A 21,106-nucleotide genomic window follows, 5' to 3' on the forward strand; every position below is an offset into this window, starting at 1 on the left:
AGAGCTGCTGCAGACTAAGAATGAAACCTTATCATAAAGTGTATCCCTCACTTACATCTGGGGTGAAAGTCTGTTTGATTTTATACGACCATGTACAGTCCTCCAGACGACTCGCTGACTGTCACAACAGGTATGTGGTTTTAGTTATTATCCTCTGGGCTTATTTTGATTCAAGTTTGGCCACATTTGATCAAAAAGTAAAAGTAAGTTTGGTTCATTAAAATGGAGAAAAGACTGAGGTCTTCTGCTTCCTCCATGTGAACATTGTTTTAAGCCATTTCAACAAACCAACTTTGTGTTTTTTTCTGGTGTGGACCGACTGAAAATCTTCAGTGAAAGAGAAACAAAGCTATTTAAAAAAAAAAAAAAAAACTTGCAGGCAAAGAAAAGTAAAGCTTAACTCATTTTCAGTCTGTACAAACATGAAAGGTGTCCAGCAGGAGAGTGAGGTGAAGAAAGCAATGAAGTGAAATGCTTTTACCAAAACGATAAATGACAGATAAAATCCTTTACGAGTGCAGTCATGAGCATTTACTGTGTTTACCTTGATCAAGTATTACAGGTCTGCTGTTACAAATTCAATGAAAAGGTTTTTGAACAGAATCTGTGCACCATCATCTCAATCAATTCACTATTCTAAAAAGAAACTGGAAAATGCTTCTTTTTCAACATATTTAAATGGAAATAGGGCTGTTTTCCATTTAATGTTGTCAAGTCAGTGAGTCACACACAATAAATCCAGTTTTCTGGACTTCAAAATCCAAAATTATGTGTATATTTTAAATTAACTGTTGTCAGGAGGTGAACCAGAAGCATTCACTGATAGTTTTTTTTTTTTTTCCAGTTTATTAATTATTAATACATTATTCTGTTGTCAGGGATTGATATTTTCAGTGGTTAAACCTTTCCATGTTATGTCTGAGGAGATTTATTCACTATGATTAACATTTATAAAACTATAGCCTGTGTTATTTTGTCATCAATAAAGTTGAAGAGTTCCCATCATGAAAAATGGAACTTGTGAATTAAAAATGAGCCTCTTTTTTTAGATTCTATGCAGCATCAGAAAATGTGTTGATAACCTTATTTTTTCAAATTGATTTCTGATTTTCGATTTTTGCTTCAGCATAGGAAGTCAGCTGAGATCAAGGTGCACAGATCTTTTACTAACGTATTAAATTCATATGATCAACCTGAAAAATAAGTCTGACATGTTTGATAATGTGTACAGTATCCAGAACTCCAGGATGTTTCACCAGAAGGAAAGAAAATCCTCTAAACAGCGACTCTGTACCTTCAGTGTTTTGATTTTCCATCACACTGCTGCCCTGCTTCTACTGACACGCTGCTCTGAAGGTAACTTACATTCATTCTGTAAAGATAAAGATACATCACATACATGAAGTAAACACAAACACTGATTGGTGTCTTGCATAAATAAAATTTACTCATAAAATTAAGCTGACTGAATGAATATTATGTGCATCTGACAGATTAGATCAGATGATTAAGTTAAACCTTCGGCCTTACAGCAGTGAACAAGGTAAGTTCGTCCTCACAGCCTTTATGAAATAACACAATTTCTTTCCAGGTCAGCCTCAAGTCATCGGTCCAGCTCAGCCAATACTGGCATTTGTTGGCGATGACATCATTTTGCCCTGTCACCTGGAACCTGCCATGGACGCTGCTTCTACAACTGTGGAGTGGACACGACCCGACCTGAAACCCAGATTTGTCCACGTGTGGCGTTCTGGTCAAGAGCTTCTGGATGATCAGCATCCATCCTACGTGGGAAGAACATCGCTGTTCATCGACAAATTCAAGCACGGAAACGTTTCACTGAAACTTGCCAACGTGAAACTGTCTGATAGGGGAACATACAGGTGCTACATGCCCATATTTGAGAGAGATGCGACTGTTGAACTTGTCTTCGGTAAGTGAGAATAATTCTGTGAATTTTTTACATTCATTCATCCACAGAAAGTTCAACCCCACAGTAGATCTCCCTCAGTGATCTGATGGTAGTGACTAGGGATGTCGATCATAAGAAATGGTACTGAGGTTGATCGAGGCATATTTTAATGGTTCAGTACAGAATCAGCTCACATGAATATCCAGGTTGACCAGATGGACATTTGAACTAACCAGTTGGGCACTTGGACTGACAATGGAGGTACTTGTACTTGCCAAGTGGGTGTTTGGACTGACCACCTGACCAACCCCGTGGGTATTTGGGCCAACCAGATGGGTTCTTGTGCTGACAGAAAAGGTTCTGGTTATGGGCTGACCAGAAGGGCATGAGGGCCAACAGGTGACGCACCTGGGTCACCAGAATTTGGGTTGAACCGGAAAGTATTTGGGTAAGCCAGAATGTCACATTAGCTGATCAGAACAGCACTTTAATAATGACAGGGGCATTTGGACTGAGCAGATGGGAACTTTGACTAAATTGGAACAACCACAGGTGTCTTTGGAATGACCACAGGGGCACTGAAGCCAAAAAATTGGCACTTTGGCTGACCAACAGAGCACTTGGATAAACTGCGATGACCAGAAAGACATTTGGACTCACCTGACTGCCAATACTTGAGATGTATTTCCAGCGTTACCATATGAACATACAGTATGTTCCCACACACACTACTAAGGTTTGACACCAACTTGACAAGCCACATAAGTCTTGCAAGACATGCAATGAGTAAAACTGTATAAGAGCATAGACATCATGGCTCAAAAATATGATTTCAAAAAAGGGCATTTATCAAGCAGCTTAAAAAGACCGATATTTGTACTCTATTTGGAATCAACAACTTTATTAAATAAGTTCTGCATTTTCATTCTTGTTGCAACTTTCGCCTTTTTTTTTGTCTCTATTAGGTTCTGTCTCTTCTCCTGAAATAGTGATTTCCAAAGTCAGCAATGGAGTTTTGTTAGATTGTAAATCTAAAGGCTGGTACTTGGAGCCTGAGGTTTCGTGGCTGGACGGTGAGGGACACGTCCTCTCTGCTGGACCTACAGAGACAGTCAGAGGTCCTGGTGGACTCTATAACGTCAGCAGCAGAGTGACTGTGAAGAAGAGACACAGAAACAGCTTCACCTGTAGAGTCCAACAGAAGGACATCAGCCATATCAGAGAGACACAGATCCAAATTCCAGGTGGGATGACGGGTTGTGAGTTATTGATTTTGTGACTTTGTTAGCTGACAGTTGAAGTCTAGTTTTGTACAGTTATACTCTTATGTGTTTTATTATTTCAGTTGATCTCTTTATGGTCCAGTCTAGTCCTGCTATTCGCATCACCATCTGTGTTTCTGTGTGCGTCATGGCTGTTGTTGCAGTTTCCTTAATTATGTGGAAAGGGAGACAAAACAAAATCGGTAAGTTGGAACTTTGTTGTGCTTCTTTCCAAATGCCAAATGACATTCACGTCTCTTTGATTGTTATTTTTGCATGAATCACATTTAAAGTGAAAAAGGGCCACAAAAAAAATATTCCTACAAATTGTTAAGTTGAACTTCCAGTTTAATGCAAATGTCAAACACATTTTAAATTAAGTGGATGGTGAAAGCATGCAAGGACTGAAGAGTTGAGCAGAGATAAGAACAACCTGGTGTGATCTCAGCCTCCCTCTGATCCAACGCACTCACTGAACATACATCTGACTTCTATTCACTATCATGGCCACATCCCTAAAAATATATCGTTTACTCATATAATTCCAATCTTAGAGTTCTGTTTTAAACATAAAAATGTTTACTAAGACTCAGTATTTCTATTTGTGCTTTTAATTTCAAGCTAAATATGCACCTCTTCTGTCCCCACAGAAACCACAAACAACAGGGATGAAGTTCAGCTTCTGATGGCGGCAGAAAGAGACACAGAGCGACTCATGACAGAAAGTGAGAAAAAGAAGTATTTGGAAAACACAAAGACCAAACTGGATGAGGAGTTAGAGAAGACTGAGGGAGAACTGAAACATGTACAAGAGATGATTAAAAAACTGACGGAGCAGAAGGAGGATCTGAATAATCAGAAAGTTAAACTCTTCTCACTACAAACGGAGGAGGAGAAGAAGATAGAGGAGAAAATAAAGGACCTGGACAAGACACGAATAACGAGCAAAGACAAAAGAGAGGAAAAGCATAAAAAGAACATACATGAACTAGAGAAGAAAAAGAAAGAACATGAGAAACTATTAGAGAACACAGAGAAACTACTGCAGACAACAGAGGATCTGATTATTAAAATGACAGAGAGGAAGGCAAAACTAGAGAGAGATGTGGACCAAATAAACAGATACCTGAAAGAGACGAAGAGACAGATAGAAGAGAGTCAGAGGAAACTTGAGACAGAGAGACAGAGAGAGGAGAGTCAGACAGTTCAGTTTGAGCAGTCAGAGAGAAAAGAGGAAAGAAATGATCCATCATCAAATGATCCTAAATGATTGTTTAACTCCATATTTAGAAGAAAATCACACAATTTGGAAACATTTAGAAAATATGTTTTTGTCTTTAATTGTTATTGTTGTCAACAATCAACACTGATCAGTTTATTCTTTTATCTTCTGTATTGTCATTGTGTTGTATAATGTTGATTGTTTGAATATCTTGCTAATATTCTTGTGTTATATTTGTTGTAAATTCATATGAGGCTGCCTCTCACTGACACAGATAATATGTACGATTAAATAATCCCAAATCATTTATGGTACATTATATTAGTATTACTCAAGACTTTTTCTTTTATTACCCATTTAAGTTATTAATTTACTCCTTTTAAAATTGAATTTCACTCAGAATGAATCTCTTGTCCCCACTCCATCAGAGTAAACATGTAGTGAGATCAGCTCAAAGCTGAAATAGGTAGAAAACTGCTAATCTTCAGCAACAGACTAACATTACCAGCAATGTCACAACAGTCATGTTGCTGTGCCTCCTGGGTAAATATGCACACACACAAAACAGATGGTGAACAGGTGAACATGCCGTTCCAAGTGATTTAGATTACCACCTCAGGAAATATGCCTGTTAGGGTTACAACTTTTGTGCATTTTCCTTACCTATTTGTCAAATGGTGCATAAATATTGCCATTTCTTCTACATTTTTTAATCGGTTAAATTCTTAACAGAGATGAATGATTATTCATTAACATCCCTAATGCTTTAAGAAAAACTCACATTAAAGTGAAAACATATCAGTGGTTTCATTTTTTGGTAAAATAGTCAGAATTAATCTGTCAGAAAATGATATGCTTGTTCTACATAAATGATAAAAATGTAATTAAATGAATACTTTATTATTTTCTTTAGTATTCTTATCATATGAGCTATTTTATCATGTGACGATACCAGAGACAGGAAGTAACCAAGTAAATATACTTAGTTACTGTTTTTAAGTTATCAGATATCTTTACTTTACTTTATAATACTGCCAACTTTGTATTTTTACTCCCTAAATTTGAACCCAAATATCTGTACTTTCTACTACTCAGATTTTCAAAACAGGCTCATTAATTTAGTTTTAATGCATCTGAATGCATTTTTGATCATTTTCATTTTGCATCATTGTGCGCCACCTTCATAACATCAAGAAGAGTTCAACTTAAATGGGTGAAAAAAAAACACACACAGAAAAGACGATTTCTTGGTGTATCTGCGTATCACAGATGACAGACGTAATGACAGAAAAATACATAAGACTTAAAACATAACAACATAATAAGATACTTGTACATGAGTAAAGAATATACATTCTGTTCACTTCTACAACTTGCTGAATATGTCATTTAAAAAGCAATCCTCCAGAGGCAGAATGGTTTCATTCATGTTCAACACACTGATGATTAATTGAGAATAAATACAACCCCTTTGCTTCTTGCTCATTACTTTGTTCTCAGAATGTGTGCTGTTTGAACAATAAGCCTCATCAATAAACCTCAGGAAGACTTCATATGTGCATAAATAAACATTCCTGACCATTTTTACTGACATTTCTGCATCACCTTTCATCAGTGTTCCCCAACCCTGGTCCTCAGAGCTTCACTGTCCTACATGTTTTATATGTTTCTGCTCCAACACACCTGATTCACATGATCAGCTCGTCATCAAGCCTCTGCAGAAACCTGACAACAACCTGATCATTTGAATCAGGTGTGTTGGAGCAGGGAAACATCTAAAACATGCAGGGCAGGGGGGCTGAGGACCAGGGTTGGGGAACACCGCCTTACATTATCTTCATGCATGTTATTGAAGACATATACATGTTAAATATTTTATATTTGAGAAATAAATGCATTTCATTGTTTTAAATTCCTCGCATCAGGAACTTTCTTCAAAAATGAGACAAAATAAGTGCATTTCGTGACCTGTATAAAATCTCAAGGAAGAGAGAAAGCGAGGACCTTATTGTACTGACAGAAAAAGCAGCAGATAAACAACATCTGAATACCTCAACAATGTGTCTGAAAAGTATTTTTGAATGTGACACCAGACACCAAACCACCAGTGACAGTCACTTGCGCACTATTTGGTTTATGCTAATGCTGAGTTTTTGAGTGGTTTGTGTCTCTGACGCTACCAGCAGCATCTGTAGTGTCTATAATAACACAGAAGACACGAAGCTCGCCTTTTGACAATAGTTCAGGCGTCCATCTTGGTTTTTGTTGAGTCAAAGGCTGAAAATAACCAGGCACAGAACAACCTGTAACTTTCTCTATTCCATCGAATGAAAGCTGACATTTGTTTGTGTCTCTGAGTTAGAATGAAATGTACATTTTTGCACTTTTAGCTGAAGCCATAAGAAATTAAACTTATAAAGGTGAGTAAGGATTTTTACGAGTGCTCTTAGGCTCTTATTACTTAATTATTTGCCAAATCTTGCAATGCATGATGGTATATTTACTACTTTATCATCTCAGTTACCAAAGTAACTTTCAGTAAACTCTACTCTCTGTCCTTTTCGCTTTTGTTCTGTTCAGTTTGACAGCTGCCTTTGCATACTTCACAGATACAGACATATGTTTGTGTAATTCTGAGTTTCCCAAAGTGAAGTAGTCCCACCAGCACCATCAGCAGAGTCACCATCAAAATGGTGAAAACAGTCCTTAAGATGAGGTAAGTATGACAGGAGTGATCTGAGACGGGACGAGTCTGAGTCTCTCTGGGAAGTTCTGCAAAGACACAGAAAAAAAAACAAAAAGTATCTCCATAAGACACGGTGCATCATGCTTTTATATTTGGCTGCAGATAGACTGAGACGACTCTGTGCATCTTTTCTTTGTATTGTTGTTTGAAATGAAACGTAAAACATTCAGATGAGAACTTTTTCTAGCAAATAAGGAACTTCAGTCCATCTGTGGCAAGATACAACACTATTTACTGTTATAATGTGATGCAAATATCCAATCACTTAAAATGATTTAACATAGAGAATTTTTTAAGGATTAAATAGAGTAGCCTGTAACATAATTATTAAGGAAGGGCTTGTTTCACTCTGAAATTAAGATTCTCTTTTCAATTGTGCCAACAGTGGCAAACTCAGGCTGTGTGAAGGGCAGGGGCAAAAAAAGATGCCACCAGCTGTATATGTGGGGCACCAATTATATTTTATAACATCACTTTATAACATCTTGTCCACTGAAGGCCACTCTAGAGGACATGTTATCATGTTTTGTATACCTTTTCGACAACCAAGAGGCACTTTTGTCGTGTTTTTTCGAACATGCAGCCCATGCCCCCACTCTGAGTCGACCAGTGCCAACAATCAAACAGTTCTTGTTGTAAAAACCCCGTTATGTCTCACCTCTGACAGCCAGCCAGCTCTCCGGTGATTCTCCAAAGTCGGAAATGCTGCACTTGTAAAGTCCTTCGTTAGCTTTAGAGACGCGCAGGATGGTGATCTCTCCCGTGGAGCCGGAGCCAATGGGTTGGTCATCTTTGTAGAAATCAGCTATGTGGGCAGAGGAGGTCACTTTACTTCTACAGCGCAGAGTCACAGAGTCTCCCTCCATCACGGGGAGAACAGGAATCTCCAGGATCACAGAACCAGCTGAAGTTTTACAGATAAGCACAGGAATACAATGACAGTGTTTTCAGGTACATTTATTTTCAGCTTGGTTCAGCCATTTAAATTATTCATACTAGAAATTCCATAACATACAATAAAATGAGCAATCAGTAAATAGTTTGTCCCTCACCGGTGATATTGATGTTGACAATGTTGCTCTTCTCATCTCCGTTCTCACACCAGTATTCTCCACTGTCTGTTCCATATGCAGGTTTGATGGCACAGACGTTTGGTGTCGTCGTATCCCAGGTACTGACGCACTCACCGACTTTTCCCTTCACCTTCCTCATGACAGTCAACCCCGCTGTGGCTTTAAAACCCCAACAGTTAAAAAAGACGGACCTGTACTCAAAGACCTGCAGAGTGCTGGGCACGATCAGAGCTGAAGCTGCATTTAAGACAAAGAAACAGAGAATATAAACAGATTTAGAAATGTTAACTTACAATATTCTGATGTCACATGAACTGCCATAACTGCCACTTACAAATTTCCTGTGTATAATTAAGTTGAATGTGTCCAAACAGCTGCATCAACATCACTGAAGAGAAGAGAAGAAAACTGAGTGTCACCCACAGTGTTGTGACATCACTTTTTAACATCTTCAAACTTTTTTTTGTTGTTAAATGTTACATGAAGACTCAGTACTCACACAGTCTGATGCAGAGAGCTGTGACCTCCATGTCGTCCTGCTGCTGACTGTCTGAGCGTCACACTGATGCACAGTTTGATGTCGCTGAGCGCCTCCTCTTCCTGTGTGGCCAATAGAGAGGCGGAGCGACACCCCTTCTGTTGGACCACCACGTGACCTTACTAAGGAATAAATATGAACTGTGGTCAAAAGTGAGAGACAAAGACTTTTTTTTATCCTGCCTGAATTGTGCCACAGTTCACACGCATGAGGTTTGTCAATTTAAAATAGAGTTTTAATGAACAAGAAAGTCTCAGTTTCTTTCTTTTATTCTCGACCCAACCATATTTTCTCTTTATTTGACCTCAGGACTGGCGAAAGGTCTGAGTCCTCATTGATATTCTGCTATAAAGGAAAAAAACACTCTGACTTGTTTGTATTTCTCTAAACCAATCACAATTGTCTCGGGCGGAGCTAAGCCCAGGATGCAGCAACCAGCTTCCCTGCAAAACAGCATTGGGGGGGACTTGTTTTGGTGGAACATTTGCACATGGGGAGGCGAATAAATGGCATTAAAATGTCTAAACCTCTGCTTTTGGGCAATTGTCAACCCATAGGTTGCAGCTCAGAGGATGTTGTTGTTTCCTGAGGGCTTTGGAAATGCAGATAGTGGATGTCATGATGCCGGTTGGAACCAAGCAACCAATGGAGGACTGATACCAGCAGTGTGCATCCAGTGAGTCTAAACTCACACATGGTGGTGGAGTATTCCTGTAAAGATTTTGATGGATGATCCTATACATATAACCTGTTATTACAAGTTATAGCAGTTTGTTGTTATGGAAAAAAGACTGTTGCTATGAAGCACAGGCCGTTGCTATGGACAAAGTTTTGATCAAAGACCTTGGAGAGCAATAATACCCTTTTTAAATCAATATTTTGAGTCAAATTACTGTGTTTTTGTAAGTAAACGTGTAATAATACCTACTTTCTGTACATTATCCTCACACGTTGCACCCGGCTGCAGGGATTCGTCTCCAGCACTGATGTTGGTCGATCAGGTCTGGCTCACAGTCAGTGTTGGATGGGGTTGAGGTATGACTTTGACCTACATTTTTTTTGTGTGCTCTTACATACGTCAGAAGGCTGTGTACTCGTTCAACACGTTCATATGAAGTTATTATCAGCTGCTTCTGGTCTAACTGAACAACATGTTGTTAACTGACCACAGCGAGTTTATTTAAAAGCTGCAGCAGCTGTGTCTTCAGACATGTGAACAGAAACATTAGATGGAAGAATGTGGTTAAACTGTCACATTACAATGAACCACTCACTCTTAAATATAGGCCCTGATGCTGCTGAAGACCTCAGACAGAGGGTGAGGATCTCGATGAACCGTGTCAGTCCATTTTTAAAAATACTTTGATCTACTAGAAAGTTTCCAGTCAGTTCATCATTTATTTTACATGTTATATATATATATCATTTACACATTATGTCTTCTATTTCTCCTGTGTTTTGTTTATTAGTACACAAGTACACACAACACTCCAAATAATGTTAACACCAGTATAATATTTAAAAACATTTAAAGTTCTCATATATATAACATATATTTTTTTAAAAAGTAGAAAAGAACATTTAAAATATAACAGACTTCACTGTGTAAAAGTTATACAAAAGGCCTTTTTTTCAAAGCTTTAAACAGTCTCTCCTTCAGTCAGACGTCTGTGCTCACAATGTCCTGGAAGACAAACAGGATGGACAGTTTGACATCATTTATGTGTTTATTTTAAAGTACAAGAACCACTCATCCAGTTCCACACTATGATCAATAGGCTGCACATCAGTGCACCGTGTTTTAACACATTTCAGTCTTGTAATTGTTGAGGTTGTGCATTTTTCTCCTGCTGACATTGTAATTAGCATGTAATGTGATGCAAATATTTGTCCATAATTTCTGAAGCAGTGTCTGTCTCTGGGTCAATTCCATGTTTTTTTCTTGGTTATGTCAAACTTGCACAGTATCTTGTGAGCTTAGCCATTTCTGTCATAGGGTGGGTACATACAGAAACGTGTTGGGTATCATACTAAGGCCTTGGGGTCATCGAGGCCTAAACTAACTTTTAATAGACATGCTGTCTGTCTTCTAGACGGTAGATGCAACTGTCTTCTCCTTTCAGGCAAACAAGGGAACAATTTGATAGTATTCTTGTGGCAGCTGAGGTCAGAGAGGTTGTTGTCTTGTCTGTAATCAGGGGTTGAATATCACTGACCCTGAGCTAACGGGAGCAGAGTAGTATAGTAGCAATATGAAAAAAGAGAACAAAACATCAGATGTAGAGAAAGGAAGTACTGGAGACCAGTACTGCTCTGATTCTTACCTCGATTGTAGAATAGTAAGTGTATTCATCAGTTGCACCTTGGTTGGTACTTGCAGAGAAAGCGTTGATGACTGGTGTCACTGTGAAGCTGGAGACTCTTTCTTCTGCTTTGGAAACAAGAAAATACCTCAGCTTATTGACAGGCAAATTCTTTCATTTATTCTTCTGTCTCATGTTATAACTGAAGGGATGCCATCTTAGTTTCATCGGTGAGGAGATGAGTAACAGTAAATAGGCCTTTCAGACAAAACCCACCCACAGAGACCTCCATTTTGAGCCATGAAACTGTACATGGACACAAAGGACAAGTCCCTGACAGAAGATGCAAGTTCAGGGTCAAAACACACATGGATCAGGCAGTACAATCTGTGGTTGTCCTTGACTAGGCCTTTGTTGGATCTGAGTAAAGGTCAGTCCAGATGAATGAATGAATTTTATTTGTACCACAGCACTGTACCTGCATTTTACCTGTGCCTCACATTTAGGCAGCACTGGCCAGAGGTGTGGATTTGAGTCACATGACTGGGACTCGAGTCAGACTTGGACTTTAGCACCAATGACTCGGGACTTCTCTTGGACTTTTTGTCTTGGAAAAACATAATAGCTTCTCCCAAGTCAAAACATTCAGAGGTTACTTTAAGATAAGACTTGCATGTCTGTAAGTCACAACACAAATTTGATAGTTTAATTTTTGGTTTTCTCATGAAAACCAGACAGAAAAGGACCCTGACACAAGATCACGCCTGTAGCTTTGCCTCTAGCTCTTGACATATACTGTACTGAGACAATGACCTTTAAAAATATTTGAGTGGTTTTAGTCTAGTCTTTCAAGCTTTTCTGTTTGTTAAACTAAAGTGATATCTAGTTAAAACATGCTTGTTGGTGAGTTCTGTTTGTTTATGTAACATACCTGTATAAGTCGCATTTGCTGTGATGAGAGAATACATGTCCCTTTGTGGATGAACACTAGTCAGTCTAGACACTGAAAGAAACACACAACGCATAAATGATTAGCCATCATTCTGTGCTTCAACAGGAAACCTTTAAACACATTGATCAGACACTTATTTATGAATGTGACTAAATGCTAATAAAGTAAAATTTGTATTTACTTAAAATGCAAATTGACTTATACTTTCTATTAAACAAGTAATGAAGTAAATTGTATTTTTGGCCAACCAAACCCACAATATCTCCACCCAGGCCAGTTTAAGGAGGTAATCAGTCTTCTTGCTGTGCACACTTGCAGCCACTTAGTTTTTGGTAGAGTTCACCAGTTTAGTGTTCTAGTAATTATTATTGTCTAGTCTTTGTCATATCAGAGGCATTCCTGAAACTGATAGAAGTAACAGAAATGCTACTGATGCAGCCTAAAATTTTTGATTGCATATCGACGAGTATGCAAGCCTATGCGTCAGTCGGATATCAAGTAATTTTTGTTTTTTGTTTTGTTTTGTTATTTTACTTGAGCCAGGCCCAGACGGTCATCATCAGAGAAACGTTGCGCGCTGGTCAGTGAATTAAGCTGCTTATTCTGGCTGAAATGTTACGTTATGGTTTGGCGGCTCCCCCTAGAGGTGAAGTATAGGTAGCGAGAACATCTGCACTTGGAGTATGTAGGGTGGATGGATGACTGAAACGTAGAGTTATTTAAAGATTTGACTTTGAATGTCCATTGTCGTGAGATTGACATAATTTCTGTCATGTCACATATATAACTTATTTTTACCTTAGCAACAATCTTTTGCTTAAGACACTCATGTTGAACTCGGTGTCGGCTGATACACAAAGCACAGGTTCAGTTACCAGAATTGGTATTTGGAGGAAAACAACTATCTGAAAATCTGCACAAAACTTACATGGTTTGTGTTCTTTACCTGTTTGTGTTTCACCTGAGTGAGATCTTGGCATCGACGTCTTTGAGGAAATGCACACCAACACTGTACAGAAAAGAGAACCTCTGTAAATATGACATCAAAACAGAAAAAATACAGTTCTCAGTGAAAAGTACTCATGGTTGTATGTACAGTACCTCTGTGTTTTGCACAAAGACAAAGTCCCACCGCCATCGACAGCAGAGCCACCGAACACAGGGACACGCCAATCCACAGGATGAAGGGATGATGATGGGAGGGATGTCTCTCTTCATGATGAAATGTGGAGGCTGTGAAAGCATGAACTTCATGACATAATTCTGCATCAAAAGTGTGTTGAGTTAGGAAATTTAAAAGTAGTGTATCAATCACTCACCTCTGACAGTCAGCCAGCTCTCTGCTGATTCTTCACCACCACTGATTTTACACTTGTAGACTCCTTCATCAGACTTGGAAATGTTGTTGATGGTCATACTTCCTTTATAACCTGTCCCGACTGGAGTGCCATCTTTGTAGAAATCAGCTATAGGGACAGAGGAATTTGTCTTGTTTCTGCAGCACAGAGTCACGTTTTCTCCCTCCATCACAGGAAGAACAGGACTCTCCAGGATCACAGAACCATCTGAACAACAAGGAGTTTCAAAATAATTGTATGTGTTATTCATTTTTATGCTTATTATTGCAGTCTTGTGTAATAGAACAAGGACAGAGTTCTAACTTATAGCAGATGACCACGAAAATGTGGACGTGGTGTTCTTGTTAAAACCAACTTAAGCTGCAACATGATCATTCACTTAGAGTCAAGTTACGATCTATCAGATGAATAAAAGTCTTTTGTTGCTCTGTTTTAGTCTCCACCAACTGCATTGCATTAATTTGATTAATATGTTTGAATGTGTGATCAGAATCTCTATTTATTTATTTATGACTATAACAATACTTAACATACCAGTAACACTGATGTTGACAGAGTTGCTCCTCCCCGTTCCTTTAGCTTCACACCAGTATTCTCCACTGTCTGATTTAAAGGCATTTTTAATGACGCAGGGACCCTTTGATTTCTCCCAGTTTGGACTGCATGTTGTTTCGACTCCCATGATCCTCCTCATCACTCTCCACTCAGTGAAGTCACCGAATCCCTCACAATCACAGGAGATGGACTCATATTCAAAGAGCTGGAGCCTGTTCGCTACAATACGCAGATCTGAGAATGACACACGAAGAAAGTGATTATTTTAATGCCGCTGTCGTCAGTGAAATATTTGCATGATTGGTGTCTACAAAATAAAGACAATTCAGTTCATGAATGTGGCTGAAAGTGAAAGAAGACAACTTTTGCCCTCTCAGAAAAAAACAGATGGGATTGAAGGCCTTGTCTTCCTCTTTTTACAGAAAGTCCTTTTCTTTGATAACAGACCTCATCTTGAAAAGCTTAAAGACAGGACACACTTACTATTTCCTAAATATAATCTTTGCATCAACTGAAAAACAGACATTTAGTACAAAGCATTGAATCTATAGTCACAGTGTGAGGACCTGAATCACATCAAGGCTTATCAGACAGTCGCAATCTGCTACTTACCAGATTTCTCTGCACAGTAACAGCGCTGAAGCATCAATACATTTATTACTGGAAATACAAATAAAAGGAGCTGTGCATTAGAATCAAAGTGGATAGAAATGATATGTTTACTTAACAAGAGAAAATTTGGAGACATACTCACCCAGTCGGATGCAGAGAGCTGTTACCTCCATGCTGTCTCACTCATCGTCTGAGTGTCAGACTGAGGACAGATAAATATAATGTAGGTGTGAATTTCCTCTTCTTGTGCAGCTTATTTCTGGTGGCTGAAACGTTAGAAGGTTACAGTTCCTGTGTGACGCACAGCTGCTCTGAGAAGGGTCTCATTGTTTGAGTCTTTAAGTGGCAACAGAGAAACAGGTTTTCAGAACATGAATCACTGAACCTGCAAACCGAAATGCAAAGCATGTAAGAGAAACCTGGATATTGAATCGTCTCTTAGCTTTGCATCAAATTTTGTCCAGTGGCCACTCACAGTATTGCTGTAACTCTCTAGTGGTGATGTTTTCATTTCTTTAAACCAATCACAAACATCTTGGGCGGAGCTAAGCCCAGGCTTTAGCAATGGTGTTGAGGGGGAGCTTGTTCTGGTGGAACAGCGAGCTCTGGCATTATAATGACTGCATAACTTCAAAAGACAAGATAACAGCTGTTAGCTCTTTTATGTTCGTACCATTAGCGTCGTAAATTTTACTTAACTGTTGGCTCACGTACACAACCAGCAGACAGGTAACTTTATCATCATACTTCGTCTTGTTTGCATCTACCTGATGAATATTCACTCTCTTTTGGTTCTGTTTTGGTCTGCACCAAGTTGGTTACATTGTCTTTCATCTCGTGTACAATGTGTACCTCACCTTCCTTGCTGACTGCTGGTGTTGGACCCCAGATTGATGGAAAAACTGAGACTAACTAGAAAACTGACCAGTTATTACAGTTAAAATGCTGTAAAGCCAAAACTGTGAACTAAAAGAAGCTAAAAAATAAAATTCAAAATCACACCAACGTTGATAGTCCTGCCTCAAACATGTCCAAATCCATCTTTGGTGCTGCCAGGAGCACGGTGGTATCCTTCCCTGCCACGCCACTTGCACCAGCAGCACACAGCGAGATACACCTATCAGCTGTGCCCAAGTTCCCAGATTAATTCATGGGTGAGTTTATTACTTAAACATGTACATTACTAATTGACACTCTTGCATGGGGGAAAAGACTTCGCACCACAGACTTTGGACTTCAACCAGGTTTTAGCTGGTCTAAAGCACAAGTGGTTTTTACTTCAATGTGCCAAGCACAAGATAGCAGACGCACCTGACCTCACCTTTGTTTTGCCTTTGTGTTTAGACCTCCCACCTGTGGCTGCACAGACAAAGCGTAAGTTCATTTGCTATCTCGCAGACGTGACAAAAATAACAACTGTGCCAGTTTGAGATAGTTACCTACAGATAGTAAATCATCAGTCTCAGATGTTAGGTTTGACATGATGTAGATATTTATTGTGTCTTGGGTCACTTGTTGAGTCTCACCTCTGACAGTCAGCCAGCTCTCTGCTGATTCTTCACCACCAACGATTTTACACTTGTAGACTCCTTCATCAGACTTGGAAACATTGTTGATGGTCATCATCACCACCTTTATTCAAACTTTATAGAAACTAAATGAAACTCACCACAACATCTTGATTCGTCTTTCCGCTGCCCCAATAATCTAATTTAATCTAATAACAATCTTAATTTTATTTCATATAGTCTATGGGGTTTTTTTTAGAGGGTGGTGATGGTTGGTGCCATGCAAGGTAAAGAAACATGCACATTTCCAGACATCTTGCTGCAGCTGAGTGCAGCATAAAGCCAAATGTGTTATCTCTTAGTTAAACTTTAACTAACTTACAGTCACAGTACAGGATCTTTTTATTTGAAGACTTTGGCCGTGCAGCTGAGGTGTGAAAAAAAAGGTTGTCTTTCAGCATTTTTCTAATTTTAAATTGCTTTTCACACTCATGTGACTCATGTGAGAACAATTTTATCGTTAAAACTTTGGCAGAATTAAGAATTTAACTTCTAACAGGAACAGTGTTTGAATCACTGGCAGCAGGTTATCACAAAGCCCTTGGTGAGCAGGTGACAGAGTCAGCATGTAAGTATTTTATAGAAGATCTTTTCCTGCAGTGTAACTTTTACAGAAACTGTCGTCTAACCAGCAAAGTTCACTGAAACTGTTATTATTCCTTAAGAAAATGAAGAATCTTTATATTGAAGGAATGTTTTTATGTTGACAGTGTTTTGTTTTTTATATCGCAAAATGAAATTGTTGTGTGTGGGTATGAGGAAATAAGTTAATCATTGTTGTTAATGAGAACTGTGTAGAATTGATTGAACTGATAGATATAGAACTGATCGTTTTATTAGCCAACTTTTTTACTAGTATATTTGGTGTTTATTGTGATTTTTTTTAATTGTTTTTTAACCTTTTAAATGGAAATATTGGCATTTTAAGATAATACTATGATACATGGTTATTATTCATAACTGATGTTTGATTATTACTTGCTTGTAACAAAGTTGGCAGTGACTCAGTTATTTTTTTTTATTTATTCTTTCTGAATAATTAATTTCTTTTTCTCACCTTGAGTCAGCTTACAGTCTGTGGGCGTTACATCAGCACATGATGTCATCATAGTGACAACCCTTCTTCCTTTTCAAGCCACAGTGAAATAAATTAAAAGTGATGACGAAGTATGTTTTTTATAGTAAATTAAGTATATTAAGTATAGTAAAGTGTATAATCAGTCTTTCCAGGAAGTTTGATGATGCGATCGCACTGATTCTCATTCTCTCTAATCATCTGCTCTCTTACAAGTGTTTGTTTCAGTTTTCAGGATGATTGATCAGAGGAATAGATCGGCCTCTAAATCTCACCTCAGTGCCGTCAGTAGTTTGGTTTTTCGTCACACTGCTGTCTTCCTTCTCCTGACCGTCTGCTGTGAAGGTAAATCACACACAGGAACTGTTCAAAAGTATAATTATGATTATGAAATATATTTTATCTTGTGAAACTAGAAAAGGACATCAGTTAAACACACACCTGTTTCTTCCTCAGGTCAGTCTAAGATGGTCGGCCCTTCGGAGCCAATCGTTGGGATGCTTGGTGATGACATCATTCTGCCCTGTCACCTGGAACCTCCCACTGATGTTGCTTCTGAGACGCTCGAGTGGTCCAGAGCCGACCTGGACCCCAGGTTTGTCCACGTGAGACGTGATGGCGTGGAACTTTTGGTTAATCAGAATCCATCGTACATCGGGAGAACGTCGCTGTCCACGAACAAACTGAAGCACGGAGACATGTCCATGACACTGTCCAAAGTGAGATCCACTGATGAGGGAACATACAGATGCCACATTCCACAGCTGGGTACATCTCAAGTTAAACTTGTTCTTGGTAAGTTAATTATAAATGTATGAAGTGTAGAAGACTTTTTTTTATCATTGCATTACAAACAACTGTAATATCATCTTTTCTTTCTTCTGTTATTAGGTGCTCTTTCACTTCCTGTTGTCATCATAGCAGAGATTGATAAAACCATCAGCAGAGCAGTTCTCCAGTGTGAGTCTGAAGGCTGGTATCCAGAGCCTGAGGTGTTGTGGCTGGACGGTGAGGGACACGTCCTCTCTGCTGGACCTACAGAGACAGTCAGAGGTCCTGATGATCTCTATACTGTCAGCAGCAGAGTGACTGTGGAGAAGAGACACAGAAACAACTTCACCTGTAGAGTCCAACAGAAGGACATCAACCAGACCAGAGAGACACAGATCAGAATTCTAGGTCAGGAAGTTTTTTCCTAAAGTTCAGATTATCTTTCAACATCTGAAGTCTGCTTTTATATAAGTGTCATGTTGTTCTTTTTGTTTGTCTTTTCAGACGAGGTATTCCTGGCCGATGACCGTGGTTCTGTTGTTCGTATCAGCGTGGTCTTGACTGTTGTTTGCCTCCTGCTTTTTGCTGCAGGTTTCTTTGTTTTGTGGAAACGAAGAAAAAACAAAAGCCGTAAGTTACAAATTTGATTTATTTGTTTCTAAGAGCCCTATCTTCTCCTGATCTGAAGCACGGGTGGAAAGCATGAGTCACAATGGTTTTTATTTATTCAAGGTTTGTCCAAATCCACCTTTACCATCTCGTACCAGGGGCACATGGGTATTAACTGGTCTAAGGTGCAAGTGTTTTTTTACTCCAGTGCGCTGAGCACAAGATAGCAAACACACCTGGCCATGACTTCATTTTGCCTTCATTTTTAGACCTCCCACCCCTGGCTGCACAGGCGAGGCCTATTTTGCTTTCTTAGTTCTAGACAACAACACAACTGACACTAAAAATGCAGACATGTTTTAAGCACACAAAGCAATTTTTTTTAGTGGATGAAAATTAGGTTCTGAAGCATTCATGTTGAAACAGTTCGAAGCTCCAAGCAAAGTGCAGTGATTCTTAAAATTGAAGTCATAGCTGGCATAGTGATTTTTGTTGATGTTTTAATGAAAGAATGAATGAAAACTGTAGGCTTTGTAAACAGGTAATTATTTGAATACCAGATTTTATCTGTTGTGCTTATTTGTCTTTTTTTACTGAGAGTTTATTTTCCTCTATTTGTGTTCAGGTAACAGGATGCGCAGTGACAACGGAAGTGAAGCTGGAACAGAAGAAAGAGAGCAGCTCGTCCAAGGAAGCACAAAAACTAAGGATGTGGAACATAAAAAGTTAGATGAGAAAATTTTAGAAAAGAAGGACATGATACGTGTGATTTCAGTTTTCATGGAACAGAAAAAAGAACTGGAGAACTCCAGAGTCAAACTGATGTCACAGCTGGAGGAGGTGAACCAAAAGAGAAGGAAGAAAGAGAAGAAACTTAAAAAAATAAAACAAAACACTGGATTCCGTTGGGATGGAGATGACAAAAAGAACGAGTTATCAGAGTCCATCCAGAAATTGGACAACGACAAGACAGAATATGAGAAATCTTTCCAGAGCACCGTAGAACGTTTACAGGAAACAGAGGAAATGATTGAAATAATCAAAGAAAGGATAAATAAATTAGAAAACAAGATTAGACAAATGAATGAACAACTTGAGGAGACAAAGAGACAGAAAAATGCGATTCAACTTCAGTCAGAAAGCGAGAAGACGAATAAAAACACTGATTCATCGTCATTAACAGAAGTTAATGTAGAGTTTAATGAGAGTTAATCACAGACTCTAATGACACTGAGAATAACTGAAATGATCTGACTTTGACATCAGAATTTTTTTTATTATGAAATATTTTGTGATATTGTAAAATTTCTGCTTTTTGCTCTCATTGTTTTTCACTGTGTTGTATTATTATTATACTCGTTTTTTTATTCCATGATGAGAATTAACTTTTTTCAATGAATGCGTGCTGTACAAAGTTAAAAAAAAAAATGTATGTTTGTGAATAAATGATATTGTACTTTTGTTATATTCTGTACTTATATTTCCATTACTTTTAAATCAGTATATTTATTTATTTATTTTACCAATGTTAAATCTCTCCATAAAATGCTCTTGACTTAGGCCCTACTGATTTTATTTCAGGGCTAGTTTATTTTTGAATCACGTTTAGCAACTAAAAATGTCTTAAAATATTGTAAAATAATTATGATAATTATGGTAAAAATGTGTTATCAATACGAACACTTGGCATTTCCAGGCTCTGCCACTTTAAAGTGGTAACCCCAGATGCGTGGACTCGAGTCACATGACCTGGACTCGGGTCACAGATTTGATGCCTTTACAAAACAAAATGAAAAGAGACTTGCAGCTCACTTCACTTCATTTAGACTTCAGCCTTTTCCCATGAAAATACTTGACACCTTCACTAAAGATTAAAAATGCTCTTTATAAAGTCAATTCATGTCTCTTCATTTCCTGAATCAGTGGTCTGTTTCTGTCCTTCTGCTGTCTGTGTCAGAGAAGGTTCAATCAAATGTACCTCATAAACTCCGTAAATGTAGATTTGAATGGTTGTAAAGGTTGTTTAAAATGAATGTGTTTTTTTTTTCTTTCCTGTGTTGGAACTGACAGGCCTATGTCCATTTTTCTTTCTTGTTCTTACATCACATCCTTTTCAATAATTAGATGGTAAAATCATGACATTATGTCATTTATTCATTCTTTTCTACATGGAATTCATAGCATGCAGCTGGACTCTCCACTTGCCTGCGACAACCTTTCCTATGAATCCCATGACCTGGATGACTGAGAACCTTCACATTTCTACACAGGAAGATTTTCAACTGTCTCTATATTTTTAAAATCAAGTAGTCAGCAAGTCAAACCATGTTTTTGTACAGCGTGTCCCAAGGTTCCTCTGTGATAATTGTGTTTCTCTCTCTATTTACTCTGAACGCTTCATGCTTTGCGCACACAACACACACACACACACACACACACACACACACACACACACACACACACACACACACACACACACTACTGCAGGAGGCTGAGCTGTAAACCACATCCTGGAATGTAGTATGTGTGTGTTTGTATTAATGACATGAC

The 21,106-nt window shown here is 38.5% G+C and overlaps 4 protein-coding genes across 5 annotated transcripts; 2 read left to right on the forward strand and 2 right to left on the reverse strand.

Annotated features, from left to right (window-relative positions):
• Positions 1-1,204: 1,204 nt before the first annotated feature.
• On the forward strand, positions 1,205-4,811 carry LOC146305241 (butyrophilin subfamily 3 member A3-like). The gene is made up of 5 exons (XM_084712783.1): positions 1,205-1,356; positions 1,592-1,933; positions 2,878-3,156; positions 3,258-3,377; positions 3,825-4,811. Exons 1-5 carry the CDS (start codon positions 1,212-1,214, stop codon positions 4,442-4,444), a joined length of 1,506 nt encoding a protein of 501 aa, XP_084568909.1. The 5' UTR covers positions 1,205-1,211; the 3' UTR covers positions 4,445-4,811.
• Positions 4,812-6,170: 1,359 nt separating this feature from the next.
• Positions 6,171-9,242, reverse strand: LOC146305242 (putative high affinity immunoglobulin gamma Fc receptor IB). Its single transcript, XM_084712876.1, has 5 exons — positions 8,715-9,242; positions 8,550-8,603; positions 8,195-8,452; positions 7,801-8,046; positions 6,171-7,168 (listed from the first exon to the last, which is right to left on the reverse strand). The coding sequence occupies exons 1-5, from the start codon at positions 8,743-8,745 to the stop codon at positions 6,942-6,944; spliced, it is 816 nt and encodes a 271-aa protein (XP_084569002.1). The 5' UTR covers positions 8,746-9,242; the 3' UTR covers positions 6,171-6,941.
• A 116-nt stretch (positions 9,243-9,358) lies between these two features.
• On the reverse strand, positions 9,359-16,156 carry LOC146305243 (low affinity immunoglobulin gamma Fc region receptor III-like). Its single transcript, XM_084713055.1, has 7 exons — positions 16,060-16,156; positions 13,901-14,164; positions 13,328-13,573; positions 13,110-13,241; positions 12,955-13,017; positions 11,078-11,184; positions 9,359-10,437 (listed from the first exon to the last, which is right to left on the reverse strand). The coding sequence occupies exons 1-7, from the start codon at positions 16,154-16,156 to the stop codon at positions 10,414-10,416; spliced, it is 933 nt and encodes a 310-aa protein (XP_084569181.1). The 3' UTR covers positions 9,359-10,413.
• Positions 16,157-16,456: 300 nt separating this feature from the next.
• Positions 16,457-19,865, forward strand: LOC146305244 (butyrophilin subfamily 2 member A2-like). 2 transcript variants are annotated; one of them, XM_084712861.1, is made up of 5 exons: positions 16,457-17,521; positions 17,633-17,971; positions 18,068-18,355; positions 18,452-18,577; positions 19,182-19,865. In XM_084712861.1, the coding sequence occupies exons 1-5, from the start codon at positions 17,413-17,415 to the stop codon at positions 19,766-19,768; spliced, it is 1,449 nt and encodes a 482-aa protein (XP_084568987.1). In that variant the 5' UTR covers positions 16,457-17,412; the 3' UTR covers positions 19,769-19,865. The 2 variants fall into 2 exon arrangements, with proteins under 2 accessions (XP_084568987.1, XP_084568986.1); XM_084712860.1 differs by lacking the exon at positions 19,182-19,865 and having other exon boundaries at positions 16,457-16,669; positions 17,405-17,521; positions 18,452-19,078.
• The last annotated feature ends 1,241 nt before the right edge of the window (positions 19,866-21,106 follow it).

This window comes from Lutjanus erythropterus, chromosome 23, assembly GCF_056507025.1.
Source record: "Lutjanus erythropterus isolate fLutEry1 chromosome 23, fLutEry1.hap2, whole genome shotgun sequence".
Classification (NCBI taxonomy): domain Eukaryota; kingdom Metazoa; phylum Chordata; class Actinopteri; order Lutjaniformes; family Lutjanidae; genus Lutjanus; species Lutjanus erythropterus.

Coding starts and splice junctions, on each gene's coding strand:
- LOC146305243 (XM_084713055.1), bottom strand. CDS start 16,156: ATGACCATCAACAATGTTTCCAAGTCTGATGAAGGAGTCTACAAGTGT. Junction 13,018..13,109: donor TCTTTGTGCAAAACACAGAG/GTACTGTACATA, acceptor TTTTCTGTACAG/TGTTGGTGTGCATTTCCTCA. Junction 10,438..11,077: donor CTTACTATTCTACAATCGAG/GTAAGAATCAGA, acceptor TTTGTCTTCCAG/GACATTGTGAGCACAGACGT.
- LOC146305244 (XM_084712861.1), top strand. CDS start 17,413: ATGATTGATCAGAGGAATAGATCGGCCTCTAAATCTCACCTCAGTGCC. Junction 17,522..17,632: donor CCTGACCGTCTGCTGTGAAG/GTAAATCACACA, acceptor TTTCTTCCTCAG/GTCAGTCTAAGATGGTCGGC. Junction 17,972..18,067: donor TCAAGTTAAACTTGTTCTTG/GTAAGTTAATTA, acceptor TTCTGTTATTAG/GTGCTCTTTCACTTCCTGTT.
- LOC146305241 (XM_084712783.1), top strand. CDS start 1,212: ATGTTTGATAATGTGTACAGTATCCAGAACTCCAGGATGTTTCACCAG. Junction 1,934..2,877: donor GACTGTTGAACTTGTCTTCG/GTAAGTGAGAAT, acceptor TGTCTCTATTAG/GTTCTGTCTCTTCTCCTGAA. Junction 3,378..3,824: donor AGGGAGACAAAACAAAATCG/GTAAGTTGGAAC, acceptor CTGTCCCCACAG/AAACCACAAACAACAGGGAT.
- LOC146305242 (XM_084712876.1), bottom strand. CDS start 8,745: ATGGAGGTCACAGCTCTCTGCATCAGACTGT. Junction 8,047..8,194: donor TGTCAACATCAATATCACCG/GTGAGGGACAAA, acceptor GTAAAACTTCAG/CTGGTTCTGTGATCCTGGAG. Junction 7,169..7,800: donor GAGCTGGCTGGCTGTCAGAG/GTGAGACATAAC, acceptor GTGTCTTTGCAG/AACTTCCCAGAGAGACTCAG.